Source organism: Lonchura striata, chromosome 1 (assembly GCF_050655825.1).
Source record: "Lonchura striata isolate lonStrDom1 chromosome 1, ASM5065582v1, whole genome shotgun sequence".
Lineage (NCBI taxonomy): Eukaryota > Metazoa > Chordata > Aves > Passeriformes > Estrildidae > Lonchura > Lonchura striata.
The window spans coordinates 66,215,716-66,232,088 of NC_140703.1; the positions used below are offsets into that span (position 1 = coordinate 66,215,716).

Consider the following 16,373-nt stretch of genomic DNA (forward strand, 5'->3'; position numbering starts at 1 on the left):
GAGTGAAGTAGCATGTTAAAGGAAGCAGATTATAGCTCCAGCTGCAAGAATGAAGATGGCAGTGAGATGGCTACAGTGACTCCCCATCTCTGGTCACCTGCACCTTCCTTCTTGACAGCCTGCAGGATTCTTTGTAGCCTGGAGAAAAGAGCTAATTCTGATTTTGCTTAATGTCAGGCTACTGATCATAAACGGTATAGTAACAACTTGGTGAGCTACAGAGTATACCTGAACAATGGAGAATAAAGACATTAGAGTGCATGAGGACAAGCTGTAGCTCAAGTCATTGAGGATGTGTGTCTCTAAAGTAAAAATGAATTTTTCAATTAGCTAATTATTATGTACAAGATAGTAATGAACAGTCTTAAGTTATTTCTCAGCTACAAACAGCATGTTAGTAGAAAGGCTAATGTGTGCTGCTCACACTAAGTGATCTTCCCTTGAAGCGATTAATTTATTTTTGTTAGCTTGCTAAGAAACATTGCTACCTTTCTGAAACACCAAATTCATATCAGTGAACTAACATATACATGAAAATATTTATTAGTAGAGTAGTATTTCTATGATTCTTCCACACCCTTCAGGATATAACACAGACCTTCATATCACTGGAACTACTACACATGTTGAAGGAGTTTTTCCTATGTTCAGTCTGAGGACAGGGCCCAAAGATTTTTCTTGCTGTAAGTACATCAAGCTCCAATCACTTACCTTAACCATTCCATAATGCAAATAATTGCTTCATTTACCAATGGAAATAAAAATATAAAGACTAAGAGATGAAGAAACAGATACTGGAATCTGGGGGAACACCCAACCATGATTACATTGCCTGCAGCAACCATCTGAATTTCACATACCTTTTTTCTACTGGCTATACCTCCCACAGAGCATGAAACCAACTTAGAATCTTCTACATGCTCTATTTTTAAATCAAATTAGATTACTTTTATATAAAAAGCCTGGAAAATTGGATTGGTAACAAATCCTCAAATCCTCTGATGAAACAGAGGCAGACAGATAAATGGGAAGGCTTGGCAGTAGCATTTAAATATACCACACAAAAGGTTTTTCACACACAAGGTTTTTCACAAAGAGGTCAAGCTTGAAGGTACTTACAGTCAGTGATACATTGGGTAAAAAATGAGGGCTACAAACCAAAATGGCATGAGAAGTTCAGCAGTTTAGAAATCAGGCTAGATAAAAGTATAGTATGCAGCCATTTCTGGCTGATTCAACCTTAAATTTTGCACTTTTACTATTCAGTCACAACGATGGTTGCGTTGAGTTTGCTTAGCCAGTGGAAACAATTTCTTATAGGCTTTTCTGCTCACATACAATCAGGACATATTTAGCTCACCAAGGCTGTAGAAGGAAAGTATGTAAGGTATCCCTTTGCCAGAGCTACTGGTGAGGATGGGACTTGGCAGAGAAGACAGAGCAGAAGTGAAAATAGAGCAACAGCCAGACTTATCAGGCCACAAAAGCAGAACTCTAACAAAAGAAAATATGCTCTGCTGTATGTTAAAACTTCTTGTGTTCTGTCTCTTGGACTTTTGATCCCATCTGTGTGAGAGAGATGAGTGTCCTGATAGTGAAGAGAGATAGTAACTGTTAATCTTTTGAAGACTTGCACGTTCAAAAGGAGACTCGATGGCATTAAAGCCTAATGGGCTACCATAATTACAGTGTTCAGTATCTTTTGGGTCTTCAAAGACTATGAGCAAAGTCTCAATATAAGGAGATTCAGAGTAAGGAAGATGATTGAAGAAGGCTTAGGAAAACTGAATGCAACAAGGCATCCTACTCAAATTCATGATCCAAATCTTAAATATGCAGAGCACGCACTCAGTCACTAAATTCACTCCCTACAACCATATCCAACCATGAACAGATGATCAATTTGAATGGCATTTGCTAGGCATTCATTCATTTCTGAACAGTGTATAATAAATGCAAGATCTACAGTACAAAGACCAATGCCATCAAAAATACAATACGCTACAGCAAGACACAAGGAAGAAAGCAGTTCAATGTACTCTTGAGTGAACTGTCAAACCAATAATGCATTAGGCTCTGGGATGCAATACCAGTTCACACAAGAATACCACTTCATTAAACTCATTCTAAGTTTAACAGAAGGCATAATTTTTTCTACAGTTCATGAAAACTTGTGCCTTCTGCTTATTGGCTATTTTATGTTCTTTGAGTATAAAACTAAAAGTTTTCTGCATTTCAACACTCTCCTCAAAATATTACTGCAATTTACTTACAAGTGTAATACTGCATGTGTAAGCAACACATTTAAAAACATACAGCAGTGAAAACTGAAGAGCTTTGTGCTCCACCAGCTGCATTCCGTACGGTAAAATAGCCATCTGAAATAGATGTGACAAAGTACTGCCTGGAGATCATGTGCTGTCCTCCTCACCTATCAAAGAAGCCCAGATCACAAGGTTGGACTGTATTTCTAGTTACTAAGCAGATGAATAAAAATGAGATTAATCCAACAGTAGTTCACACACACACATATATACACACACACTCATAAAATGTGACACACCTATATTATAAACTGTAAGCAACAAATAATGCTAAGAAAGCAAATCATAAATGTGCCTGGTTACTCTATAGAATGTCCTACTGCAAGGTATGACATTAATTTATTTTTGTGATAGGCAGCAAACAGGCAATTTCTGAAATCTTTAAGGCTATCATCATGGATTGAACATTTTTCACTCTGTTGAACTGGTGATAATAAGAAGCTATTAGTAAAGAAAACTGGGAGTATAACTTGTCATAAGCTGGCTGCCATCCACTTTTTCCCTTGATTAGTTGCCAACCTGGCCACCTGCCACAGGCTGGGGAAAGGGGAGGGGTCATATAGAGATTTTACTTAATGGGAGGACAAAAGAAGTTAAAAGCTACACAGAAGTGCCAGAGGCATCAGACTCACAAGCATTGTAAAAACATAAAAGGGAGAAAGTAATCAGAGATGGATGTGCACAGGAAAAAAGAACTAGTTCACTATTTTAGGCATCTCCAGAGAGTGGTGATGGATAGTTGGCCAAATCATGATTCTAGTCTGTAACATAACAGTGGGCCTGCTCTTCCTGTAGCGTTCAGACTGTAATTAAAATTGGACAAATGCACTAGCTGATGTTAACTAACAAGATTAATCAACCACATGTTCAGTTTAAGATCTGACAGATCTACTGGCAAAGAGAAAAAAACACATTTGACTTGCCTGCCTTGGAGACCAATGGAAATAAGGAGATTCCAACTTGCCTTGTGAAATAAGGATGTTCTTCTGATAAACAATGTTAACTGATAACAATTTTAATAAGACAGATTATCATGAGCTTTAAATTTGGCTCAGTTTACACATGGAGAGTTAGTTCATAGTGCCTGCTTGCTAGAAGCCAATGCAAAGTATATATTTATAGTGTAACATTGCAGAGCTGACTTTCTAGGCTATTGATAGTAAATATTAATATGTACTTTACTACTCCAAGGAAGCTGGAAAAGTGTTAGTGGGTACCAATTGCCAGAATGTGGGCTAAAGATATTCAAAATTTAATTAAGTGTAAGGAAAGTGACAGCAAGTGTTTGAAAGAAATCTCCAGAAGACTAAATAATTAATGTGTTTTGTTTGACCTCTAACATTCCCTTTCTACATTAGGATCCCATAATCCAGTTTACTCATCTGTAAAATATTCCCAGCCAGTGCTATCCTCTATCATGTGGATGGCATGAGTGATTGGCTCTGTTGATCAGGTGTAAAGATAATGGTCACCAAATCTCCAACATAAACCTGAGTCCTTTGCTTTCCCAGCCTTGGTGTAGAAATGTCAAGAAGTTTGAGCATCTTCTTGCCCATCTAATGTGAATGAAGCGGAAGAAATGTATTTAATGTACTTCCTGCTGTGAACAGCATGAGTCTTCAACAATTCCACTAGGGCAGGAAGACTGTTTGTCAGCTTGGCTGTAAGGCTGCGTGCTCTCACGGCAACACTAAATACAGTAGCATGGAATTAAAATCACATGGGGAGACAGCCACTAACAAAAAATGTGCAGCACACAAAATAACTGTAAGTATTTTCCCCTTAGGTGCAAACTTCCAGCTCTGCATTCACCACACCTCTTCTCTTCAGGTTTCCAAACATGACTACAAAATGAGTTTTAAATTTGTCCACAGTAAAAAACCAAGTAAGTAAAAGAGTTTAAATTAGCAGAGCAGTCAAAATATCGGGACTATGAAGAAGCAGAGCTTTTATTCAAACCTTGTTAAAGCATTTTGTATCAGACTTGTGGCATACAAGACAGTAACAGCTACTGCAAGAACCAAATTACAAGCTCTTCATTCCCAGATGAATACTAACAAAATACTTAGATCTCATTTTTTCTCTCTCTCTATGAAATTATTTCAGAGTCACCGCTTCAGCTGGAAAAACACAGAGCACTTCCAGGCTGATCTAGCTTAGTTGCTAAGTGCCTGAAGATTAAGGCATTTCCATAGAAGAGTAGGGTCTGAGTGTTTTCATGAGCCTTAGACTAAATTCCAGGATTCCCCTATCCAAGGGAAATGAAAAGTGCACATTAGCCTCATCTTCCTTTCCCTAGATGCATAATATTTATCTATTATGTAAAGTGCGGCTTTCAAATGACTTTTATGCTGAACTCTGTGGTCTCTGTGCAGTATAGGTATGTCCTTCACGCCCAGTAGTGCTTACAACATTGTATTTACAAATTAAATTTCTATGGTAGGGTTTATATCTACTGTAATAAATCAAGATGCACCAGGTATCCTTGATGATTGAACTCAACAATTTAGATACTTGACCTAGGATGGGATATTTCCTGGGAGTAGATCTCTCTTTTCAATAACTATATAAGAATCCTGTAATAGCCTATTTGAATCAGAAGTCTAAAATTATAGAGGCTGATACCAAGTGAGATTAGTGCCACCCTAGAAGTGGATGATTTACATAAGTCTTTTCCCTATGCATGCTTTTCTTCCATGGTTTACAGTTAACAACTATCACATCACATCTGACTCCAACAAACTATGTTTTTACTTTTTAGTGCCTTTACTGTAGTGGCATGTGTAACTTCTAATCCACGGTTTCTATATGAAGTTTTTTCTGCTACTAACTTCACTAACTTAATTTTTTTTTCTTTTATTCTAATTTTAGTACCTATGTGGAAAAGTCCCTTCCAAATTAGGAGATGTCCCAATAGCAGCACCAATCTGAAAATCACCATTCACAATATATAAATATACCACTGCATGTTCTACATACTACAATTTTTATTTTCCAGATTTTGCTTTGGCAGCACAGCACAACAGCATAATCCCCAATTAAACGTTTCAGTTGCCCAGAATTTAGTGAATACACTGCAGTTCACTAGAGCATGCCTCTTACTTTTTTTATAGTCAGGATTATATACCAACTATGGTATTTTACTTAGACCCTAAGGGCATTCTCTAAAAATAAAAGACTTGCATGTTAGGTGCTGATGGTTAGCCTTTCTAGAAATAAAGAAGACTTGGATGAAATAAAGGACTTGGATGGTAGGTGCTGAATGTGTTTCCTAATTAACCCACACTGAATAGCAGAGGAGATAAGGCAGTGTTGCTAGTGCTGACTTGAGTTGCATAGGAAAGATCTCATATAGTATTATTAAACTTTGACCTTTGCTATTTCTGTTGTTTGGCCTGAAGAACTCAATGCATAATGTTAATCCAGTCACAGTTCTTGTAGATGTCACCTAATGACACACTGTGACATTTGTCCAAAGAAATTCTGTTAAGTAGAAGATGAATTTAAACAAACAATGAGAAATATGTATCAGCAGATGTGAATTTGAGACTAAAGTGGACAACAGAATTACAGCATTACTACAGCTGACAGGCTATTACAAAGTAAGCTTCTACCAACCTCTATCTTAGACATCTTCTGAATTAAATCTTACTGATAAAAGCTAAAGAAAAAAAAAAATTAACATACTATGCTGGTATAACTTAGTAAAATTAATTTTAAAATCCTCTGCTTATTTATGTAGAATTCAATCATGACTGCCAGGGTGCTAAATTGCACACACCTTACATTAATATGTGCTTGTATATATATAGATATATCTGTATGTGTGTGTGAATAAATAAAAAAATACACAAGGTGTAAGCTATAATTGTCTACTCTGTAGTCTGCACTCTGCTTTTTATAGGTAAGGCAATGCAACAGATGTCAGATGAAACAATTACAGACTATTAATGCTTTATATCTTTATGCAAACTAAAAAGAATGTGGTTGGAAATTTTACTGGTAAGTGAATTGTTTTTGCATGTGCTGGAATTCTTTGTTAGAATTCTTTCACTGTGAGAAGGAGTTCTGCCACATAATTTCAAATACCACATATGCAACATTTTGGGTGCAAAAAGAAAAGTGAATGTTTGCAAAAAAGTGTTCCAAATCTGTCCTTCAAAGACCCCTTATCTTTCAATATCCCAAATATTCTTTACTCTTACCTACAAACATAGATATTTCAGTTGCTAGATAATGAAAATATTCTATTCTAATTTCCCAAATACTTCCCCAGCTTTTTCAATAAATCCCATAAGATTATTCTTTGCTAAATTAATTTGTATAGAAAAGTCTGTAGCTCTGAGGCAGCTTGTGCTCATAAATGCAGAAACTTAAACCGAACAGTGTACACAAACTAAATTACTTCTCCTGCTTTCTAATGGCAGTGTTAAAGGAGATTTCTCATTAACTTCCTTAATATTTTGTGTGCACTTCATAAAATATTAAGTTTTGTACTCTTGTGATTGGGAGTCACTGAGATTCCCACTGAAGTTAGATGGTCTAATTTCAGCTTGTCTCTGATATTAACTAATGTCTTGGAGAATCATTCTCTCCATCCCAAACTCTCCCTATGTATATTTAAGCAGTCAGAACACTTTCAATTTTTTGAGTAATCAGCTTCTCCATGAATACATATTTTTAATAGCTACTCGCTACTCTGTGATGTACAAACTTTAAAGTTCACGAAATCATCAAAAATATTCATACAAATCAAACTGTTGTAGAAGCTCCTAAATTAATAAATTTGTGTTTCCTATAATAGCAGAGTCAGATGAAGAATTCTATTTTGGCTTGCATTCAATATATGCTCTCCTACTTTACAAGACTTGTTTTTTCAACCTGTTGTAGTCATTAATGCTATATCCAAATGCTCCACAGAGAAAACAAAGTCACCTGTGTCACAGGATTACAGGTGAGAAATTTCAGGCAGGTTGAGTATTTATGAGGCAATTAGATGAGTGCAGACTTCCTGCCTTGAAGAGCTGCCTTTTGTATCCTTACCTAGAGAGAAATCACTGTGCTGATAATAATGGTCTGTTTTGGTATCAGACATTCAAAGAGTACTGTACTATGTAATTGCTCCCTTTAGTCTTTAGGAAATATGATGGTGTCACAATAGATGGTTTATGGCCTTACAGAGAGGACTCAAAAGCTTATCAATAGTCTTATCTCAGAATTTACAGTTGAGATGTCAGTCTCCAAACTCCACACATAAATGGGGCAATTGTACCAGGAAGCTTTCATGCTATTTCTCCTAGAAAAAGAGCTGTCACTCCAATGCTGAAGCATTAAAGGAGAGGCTTGAGGCAGCAATAATACATGTATTTTTGAAAGCAGTTGGTGATACAGTCGATGATTCTACTCTTAGTCACACCCTTTGTTCTAATCACCACCAGAAGTGTATCTTTCAAAGCAATATCTTAAAGCTATTAACCAGTTGAACAAATGACATAATCTTGGCAGTGTTTCCCTACAGAGGCAATTTCTAAAGCAACCTTACTCTTATCTGAATATTTGCTTTATTAAAAAGACAAAGAGAGCAAAAATGGACACTTACACAGAAATTCAAATGCAGCATCAAATCAGAAATATAGCTTTCCTCTTGGGAGCTGCTAGATGGCTTCTGCCCCATCAGGGCCTCCAATAGGGCCCTTGCAGCATAATTGAATGAGCCCAAAGCCTTTGCAGACACAGCCTCAGAATCACAGAAACTAGGCTGCCCATGCAAGGTGACATCTTGGATTACATCTGTTAATGTGACAGAATAGAAAGGTGCAGCTCCTTGCTCTGAGTCCCTGCTCATGTGATTTTGTCAAACAATAAAATAGCAATACTAAATACTTTCAAAAATCTGCATAGCTTTCCAATAATATTTTCTAATCTCAAGATGGAAGCAGCATGTGTTTTTACCAGCAGGAAGAAAAACAAAACCCACATGCTGATTGGATGTGATGTTCTTTGTAGTGTCTGTTCTGCATTGGGGGTATCACTTCAATTATATGATATCTTACCATCATCCTTGTCAGGTACAATGGTAATGCGAGTGCTTGGGAATTCTGCACCAATTCTTCCACCCATGGGCATGCTCAGCAAAACATCAAAGGTCTCAGCCTCTTCATACAAGGAATCATCTATGATGACGATCCGACACGTTTTTTCTCGCTCGTCTTTGTCAAAACGTAGAATGCTGTTGTGATCCTCTGGCCTGGATATGTAGTCAGAGTAGGAAAGTACAGAGGTTGGGGCAGTGCCAGATGCTGTTCCTGTGGCATAAAAGGAAAACAGTCACTATACATACTATGGTTACAATGATCTCCTCACAGAGGTGGAATTTTATTTTCATTATCTTTGAATTTCTGTTTACTTTTTGGTGATAAGCTGTAAACAAGGTCAGAGGTCCACGGACTCATTTCTGAGGTCTCTACTATTTCTGTATATGAAACAATGGATGAGTGTGGTTCTTCAAATCATTTGCACCTTTCCAGTCAGAAAGAATATTGCCTATCACAAGAGGCAGACTGACAAAATAGCCCCTGTGAGGATTACCAGTTAATTACCTTATTATATTTTACCCATATTGAAGATACCAGTGGACTTGAACAGACAGAATGTCATGAAAACAATTTATTTGGATTCCAGATCACTTTACACAAAATATTGCTTCAGCTCTCCAGATAAAAAATAAAAATGAAACCACGGGTGTAGAAACCCCATGCCCTGCACATGTACTATTAGTAAGAGAATGAAAATCAGAGGAAGGACAAGTGTGACAATTAAACAATATTATTTTGCATAATCTTTTTCAAGATACAATCACTGCAGTGCTTTCAGTTCTCATCACTTTCAGATATAAGGGGTTGCATATAAAAATCTCGCAGAAATATAAAGGACACAGATCCTCTTCAATTCTCCATGATGATTTTTAAACTGTGTTCAATAATCCTCTTAGACAGATTGCAGAGATGAATACATTTCCAGTTGAGACTTAAGATATTTAGATGAAAAAGTAATTAGCAGAGTTATAAACAATTTTATTATAAAATAGACGGAATAAATATTTTTAAATTTCTTTCTCTTTTCCACTCTTGCCATTTTTTTTTTTTTATTCTATAGTTGGTTCTACTACCTTGTTGTGTGTAGCAGATGACCATCAGTTCCTGACTCACATCTCCACTTCTTCTGACTGGAATAAATAATTCACCAACATCTTCTTCAATAGTATAGGTGGACTGAGGAATAAAGACTGTTGATTCTGCAAAGAAAAGAACCTCATAAAGTCATCTGTACATTAGCTGAGAGCATTTTTGAATATTCTAAAGTGCAACAAATAACTTGCATTTATTGGCAATGTCGCTAAACTGTCGGTAAAATTTGAAGGGTAAGAGAAGTAGAGTTCCTTAGTACTTCAGAAATGGAAAAGAAAATAAGATCATTAGGTCTGAATTTGCAAGCCCTTATTAAGTGGTCTCTAATGTGACAAATTTGTTTATCTAGGGTTAATGGTGCAAAACACTGTTTGGAGAATTTGTCCACAAAGTCTATGTTTTTATTAATTCCATGGTATTTAGTTATTAACTGTTAACTACAGAAGTATCAATAGCATAGCTCACACACAGGATGTGGTTTGCCAAGATCATTCTTTAACCTGCTGCATCAAGATAACCAGAAAAATAATTTGGCATTGAGGAGCAAGGTTGAGCTTTGACATCTTACTCTGACTTGGACATTTGATTTGAGTTGGTTACATGCCTACACTACTTTTTTACTAGAAGAAGACCCAGCCAATACAGTCAGTGAAGTCTGAGGAGCAATCTCACTCTAAAATGTATCATACAAAGGGATATCAGATCTTTTTTCAGGGGAAAAACCCACTAAGTTGAATTCTGAACTCCTTCATTATTTTATGCTCATATAATCAGATTGCTGGGTTTTATGCTGTTACTGAGATTCAGGATCAATTTCGTTCTTGTTCTCTCAAAAACTCAAGAACAAAAGGTGGCTACACACACAATTACAAGGCACCTTTACAGTTTCATTAGTGTGACTACAACCCAAACAGAATATAATTCTGCATAATATCAAATTAAGTGATATCAGCTGACTGCACAAAGTAAATTTTTCATCATTTCAGAGTACTTTGGCAAACAATGTTCTGAAAATTGTCAGGTAACTTCTTTGAAAACATGTTCCAGGTTTTAGTTCTCCAATACTTTTAGCATGACTTGAGGTTAAAAGCCTGCCTTAAAAATGCTGTAATTCAGGTTTGATAAGACCAAGACTACTCACTATTCTAGAAAGACAAAAATTCAACATGAAAAATATCAAATCCCTACTTTTTTGTTTTACAGTAAAGCAAAAGGCACCACTAAAAAAAACCCAAGTGATTTCATTCCTTCTATTTCTCCCTTTAGAATTTAATTGGCAAAATAAAAAACTCTAAGCTTCCAAAACATGCAGGAATCTGATTTATTTGGTTGCCTCTCTCTATCATAATTATTCAACTAGGAGTAAAATGACACTATAAAAGTTTAACAGACCTTATAAACAACATAAACGCTTGGAGGAGAATGAGCTACAGCATCACAGCTAGTTTAAGAAAAATATATCCCTATGCAATCTATATTTCCAAAGAAACATTAACTAAGGTCCCATACCCCAAGAGGCTGATACAGCTTCCTGAACAAACTCACAGTCTTGATCATAAAGCTACACAATTCAAATCAATGATTTTTTCACTGGAAGAAGAATAAAACTCTTGTTGGTTCTTATTCAGTGAGCTTGGTAAACCCTGAGCTTCAAAATGCTGTTAGGAAATACAGCTCTTTCCTCAAAGTTCTCTCTCTAGTTTTCTTCTAGGTAGTCCTTGATTTGTAGTTATGCATTTGATTTGCCCTCTGCAACTTCTCTTTATATATAATGATACAATTTCTCTGGGACTGAAAAAATTTTATTTTTATGTAAGAAATACAAAATACTGTTGTTGGCATAAAGAAGACTCAGTCAATTACTTTAACTGTGCTAACTGATCATAGAAAAGATAAAGAGATTTAATACATTTTCAAGTTATTTCTGTGTCTCATATATGCTGCTTTTCAAGTTAAACACTATTTTTCTCAGTGATTAAAAATGGATGTGAGATAAGCTCTGGTTTAACTTGCATTTGTAACTAGGAACTAAGATACTTCTGATAATTTCCACACCCAACACTCTTCAAATGTTAATTAGGGAAGACCATATAATTCAAGTTGTTACAGTTGTCCAGTACTTAAAAGATTTCTTAAGGACAGATTGCTTACAGCCCATGGGTTCAAGTTTCTGGATGCAGCTGAAAAGATGCAAAGCAACCAGAGCATGCTCTACTTCTTTTTAAATATCTTTTAAAATCTGCTTATTTCTTAATTTATATTTAACCATAATTTTATTTGTTCTTGACACAGCGTGTGCTACACTTGGTCTAATGAGCTTTACAATTACTGAGCTTTTCAGGTTCATATCAAGGCCTAACTGATACAAGTAGTTTGCTCCAAGACTAAATTTGTTGTTATCAACCAGCCTAGACTTTCTTGTACCATCCTCTCCAACATGAATTACCATGGCACAGTAAATCAAGTCAGCCTCCAGCCAACTCTTCAGACACATTCAGTCTGCAAACACATTTAAGCCCCTAGAAATAACATATAATAAAAAATCGCGGGTATTTCATAAAAAAACATGCTATCTGAGTAAACCCTTCAACAAGAACTTAAAGTGATAGAGGATAAATGGCCACCTGATGCCCAAGCCAGTCTTCAGAAATATTTTGAGGACAGTAAACCTTTAGTAGCCACTGTTACTCACAGCATTTGCCCTCCAGTTTATCTTTTGGTATATGCACATATTAGCAGTACTGTTCTAGAAATGTTCTCACCATCTCCTGGGTCAATAATTTCCACTGTGGATGCAGCAGGAAATTCCAGAATTGCCATGACGGGCTCGGAAAGAACAATTTGAAAGGACTCAGAATGTTCATGTTCACCATCGCTCAAAATCCGAACTCGCCATGTAGCTAAGGTTTGACCAGGATTAAACTGTACTTGCTTCTGGGCTTTTCCTCTGAAGTCTTTATCTTTCTTGGCAGTACCATCTTTGGTGCTAATACCTGTTAAAATCAGAAATTCAGGTCATTATAAACATCACTGGTAATTTTTCTCCCATTGTGTCACATTTAAAAGACATGTAGAAAAATATACTTTCCACTACCTGAGAACTTTCAAACTAAATCCATTACTCTTGACCAATTTTATATTGGGTGTCACGTATAGAGGTTGAAAAACTTTACATTTTCTGAAGTTATATCAAATTTCCATTTCCCCATAATTCAATTATGGATTTCCAAAAAGGACAGCCTTTTCTCTCCATTTTTAGCCCTCTAGGTTCTCTTCTTTTCCAGAAAATCTAAAAAGCATCCTGCCAGAAAGCCTAGAAAATATTTATTTTTCTTAGAAAAAATAAAAACATCCCTGGAAAGTTCAGACTTTTAAGGGAAAGCTAAGGAAAACACAGACACAAAGGAAAATATACTGTATAAAAATGAAAGAAGGTGCAAAACCTGAACCATTGCCCTCATTGTCATTGCAATAAGAATTTTTAAAAATTATGATCCTCTTATTTCCGTGTTTGCATAATGACAATCATTAGGTTAAAGTGAAGTTGAAGTGCAAATCCATGGGAAAAAATCCAAACAAGTCAATCCAGAGAGATGGCACAGGCCTTCCAGCCTCAGATTCAGAATGCTCTGAAACAGGTTTTCACAGGCATTTCACTCCCACTTTAAGGCTGTCTGAAAGACCTTCATGGAAATTAGACAGTATTTTAGAACTGTCTCCAACTCATGCGTTTGGCCTTGTTTAAATCCCACAGTTCAGCTGAAATCTTAAAGGCTTTTCTCAGGTTTTCAGAAAAAAAAAACAACCTTAAAACTTATTCCTTCTCTGTTTTTTCTAGCTGCATTATTTAATGCATTGAAACATATGACCTTTCCCTACAAACCTTGCCTTTCTTTCTGCAGGCTTGTGACTTGTCCTAAGTCATAGCCAAATTTATATAACCTATAAGCCTTCAGCCACTTTGGCACTGCATACTGACCAGAAAGGCCAGTAAGCATCTTGACCAATATGTTTTATACTCTTTCCAATTCTGTAACTCCATTTGCTGGATTAAGGGAGTTGGAGGCACGTTACTCAAACTGGTTTTGCTGATTTTTCTGTCAGCTCAATACTGAAATTGACCTTAAATCCATAGGTAGAAAATTTTGTAAACAATCTATCTGAAGGATCAAAAGTCATATCAGCATTTGTTATTCAGAACCAGTAATTAACTTAAACCAAACATTCTTAACTATGTATTTATCTCTTTAAAATAAATATATTAATAAAGTTGGTTCACTGTTCAAACCTGAGTCTTTTAAGTAAGAGCCTATTGGTTAAGGTCTATATACCCTAAATCTCACGTTAAAATAGGTGTCCCTACTGCATCTCATTACCGGAAACTCAGATTTTTAATAAGAAAAAGCCCTAAACAGAAACTTGCCAGGTAAATGCTTACATATGTCTGCAAAAACAGCTTTAAATTGAGTGTTTTCTCTAAGCAGTATAAGCTTATTATAAGTTTCAGTGTGAAATTGTACAAGGATAATGTTCCCTGGTGCAAATGCATCAGAGGAGGAAACAGATCCAGAAGCTAGAAACAGGTGTGAGGTTGCAGGATGTGATAACACAACCTTTTTTTCACCTTTTCACTCCCCAGACACTGCAAACAGTTTTCAACACCTCCTGTATCAGCCTCAGTTGGCTGCCAACATTGAGTGAAGAAAATGAGCCTAATGCTTGTAGCTGCTGGTCAGACCTGCTTACAGCAGTCTTCCTGGAAAATGATACATGTTTATTGTTGTTATTTCAATTGATACAACTCTATTTTTTTATCATTATCTATTTTTTCATCATATTTCTGGACAGGAACTGCATTCTGTGAAACAAATAAACAGTGGTATCAATCAAATCAAAGAAAGAAAGACTATGTCTTCAGTTGTTTATTCAGAAATTAATTGACAGAAGACAAACACAAGAGGAAAAGTTTCATTTTTTAACTAAAGAAATTATATACATAGCATATAAAAGATACACTTGTTAATAAATAAACGTATTCCTTGGAATATAGTTTTCTCATTGTGAAACAGCAGCCATAGGATATAGTTGCACTGATACAGTACATCAACTGCCTGGGCAGTGATTTATAGAAGCGACTGATAAGGTTAGAATTGAACTTACTTATAAAAGACGTTTCTCCCAGGTAACCTCTCCGTTTAAGAACAACGTCAAGATACTTGGTGTCTTCATTTACTAAGTAATACTCCTTTTCTAAGGAGATCCATGCCCAGTTTAGGCGAAAATGTTGATTCTTCAGTTTATTGCCTCCTGCAAAACAAAATTAAAAATATATAATTATAGCATTTCATTTTTGTTAAAGATTACTTTGTCTTTGGAGGTTCATGCAAGCTTGTATCCTGGGTAAGACATGTATCTATCTGGACATGACAATCCAAAGGTTTTAAGGATTTAAAACTTAGAAATTACAAGTAAGGAACTTAACCATAACACATTTGATACACATAGGAGTAAATTTTTTCTTAAATGCATACAAATATAGTACACTAATTTTCTTATTTCTCAAGAAAAAAGCATCAGGCATTAATTAAAATGTGTTTGGGGGTGCCTGTATATCATCCTAATGGATGTGCTTTTTATTACTCTAGACTTCTGTAAGTTCTATAGAATAAAATTAGCTGCTCAGCTCACTGATGGCAGATGCTCACTCAGCAACTGTCTTCTGGGAATGCTGGCCTGTGTGGGAGACTGTAGTCTGATTTCCTTCCCACAAGGTGCTGCTACAGAACAAGGTTTGCTCAGGTACCAACTGTCTTGAATATGAAAGAAATTTCTTTTAGAAATTAGCACTTCTGTACCCAAGCTGGTGAAAAAAGTGAACAGCAGAGAGACATATCTAAGCATTTAAATTAATTCATGGCTTAATTACTGGAGGAAGAGACAAATGAAGGTTGGTTTACCCCTTCCAGTTTCTTCCATGAGGCAGCCACTCAACATGCTTTCACTATGCTTCAAAGATAAGCCTCTATGTTTCTTTATTGACTTGCCTACTAGAAAAACCAGGAACTAAAGTTGTGCAATCTCACATGGAGGCAAAGGTACTGTGTAAATGAAAGGAGGGAAATGATTACTGGAGTATCTCCCTGCACTCCTCACCCTGTTGCTCCTTTCTGCTCTTTTGATTTCTATTGTTTCTGACAAAGGGGAAGGCTACAAACACACATACCAGAAACTAATGAGCACCAGAGAGAACCAGCAGCTATAGAGTTACAGCAGTAACTACAACACCACTTACACTAGGTTAGCTGTATGTTATGTTTTCCCATTAGTTTATGGGGACAAATGTAACAGAATACTTCTTTTTCTCTAATCCAGTGAGAAAAGTAATTTCTGTGCCACCCTTGAACACACTGCCCAATTTGACCATAATTTAAGAGAAGGCTAAAAGTTTCTGACAAATAAAAAGGATGGAAATTTACTGTCTTTTAGAGGAGAGAGAACCTATTTGTACCACTATTGAGAAGAAATACTGCTGCATGAGCTTACTACAAATGAGAATGTCAGGTATTTGAAACTGCCAAGGTAAAGGAAAATTTTCTAGCAGAGTTTGCATCCTTTAAAACAAAAGATACTCTAACCAGAGGATAGAAAACAAAAGAAAACCTGGCATAAATTGTTCTCTTATCCAAAAAACTCAAGGTTAAATGTGCTGTGGACAAAGGCACACAATCTACATCTTATACAGGTCCCTTATGAATGAAATTTAGGAAGAAAAAAAGCATAAGACAGGCAATAAAAATACTTATTATTATCTTCATTCCACTTATTTCTTGCTTTCAGCTGTTTTTTTCTAATTTTTAATAGA

The 16,373-nt window shown here is 36.0% G+C and overlaps 1 protein-coding gene across 1 annotated transcript in view; it reads right to left on the minus strand.

The window, feature by feature from the left end:
- The window catches only part of FREM2 (FRAS1 related extracellular matrix 2), a 122,441-nt gene that overhangs the window by 43,868 nt on the left and 62,200 nt on the right, over nt 1-16,373 (minus strand). Inside the window, exons 3-6 of the mRNA XM_021526624.3 lie at nt 14,672-14,818; nt 12,274-12,504; nt 9,493-9,618; nt 8,378-8,629 (exon numbers count right to left, since the gene is read on the minus strand). Coding sequence (XP_021382299.3) covers nt 8,378-8,629; nt 9,493-9,618; nt 12,274-12,504; nt 14,672-14,818 — 756 coding nt within the window. The remainder of the gene's footprint in view (nt 1-8,377; nt 8,630-9,492; nt 9,619-12,273; nt 12,505-14,671; nt 14,819-16,373) is intronic.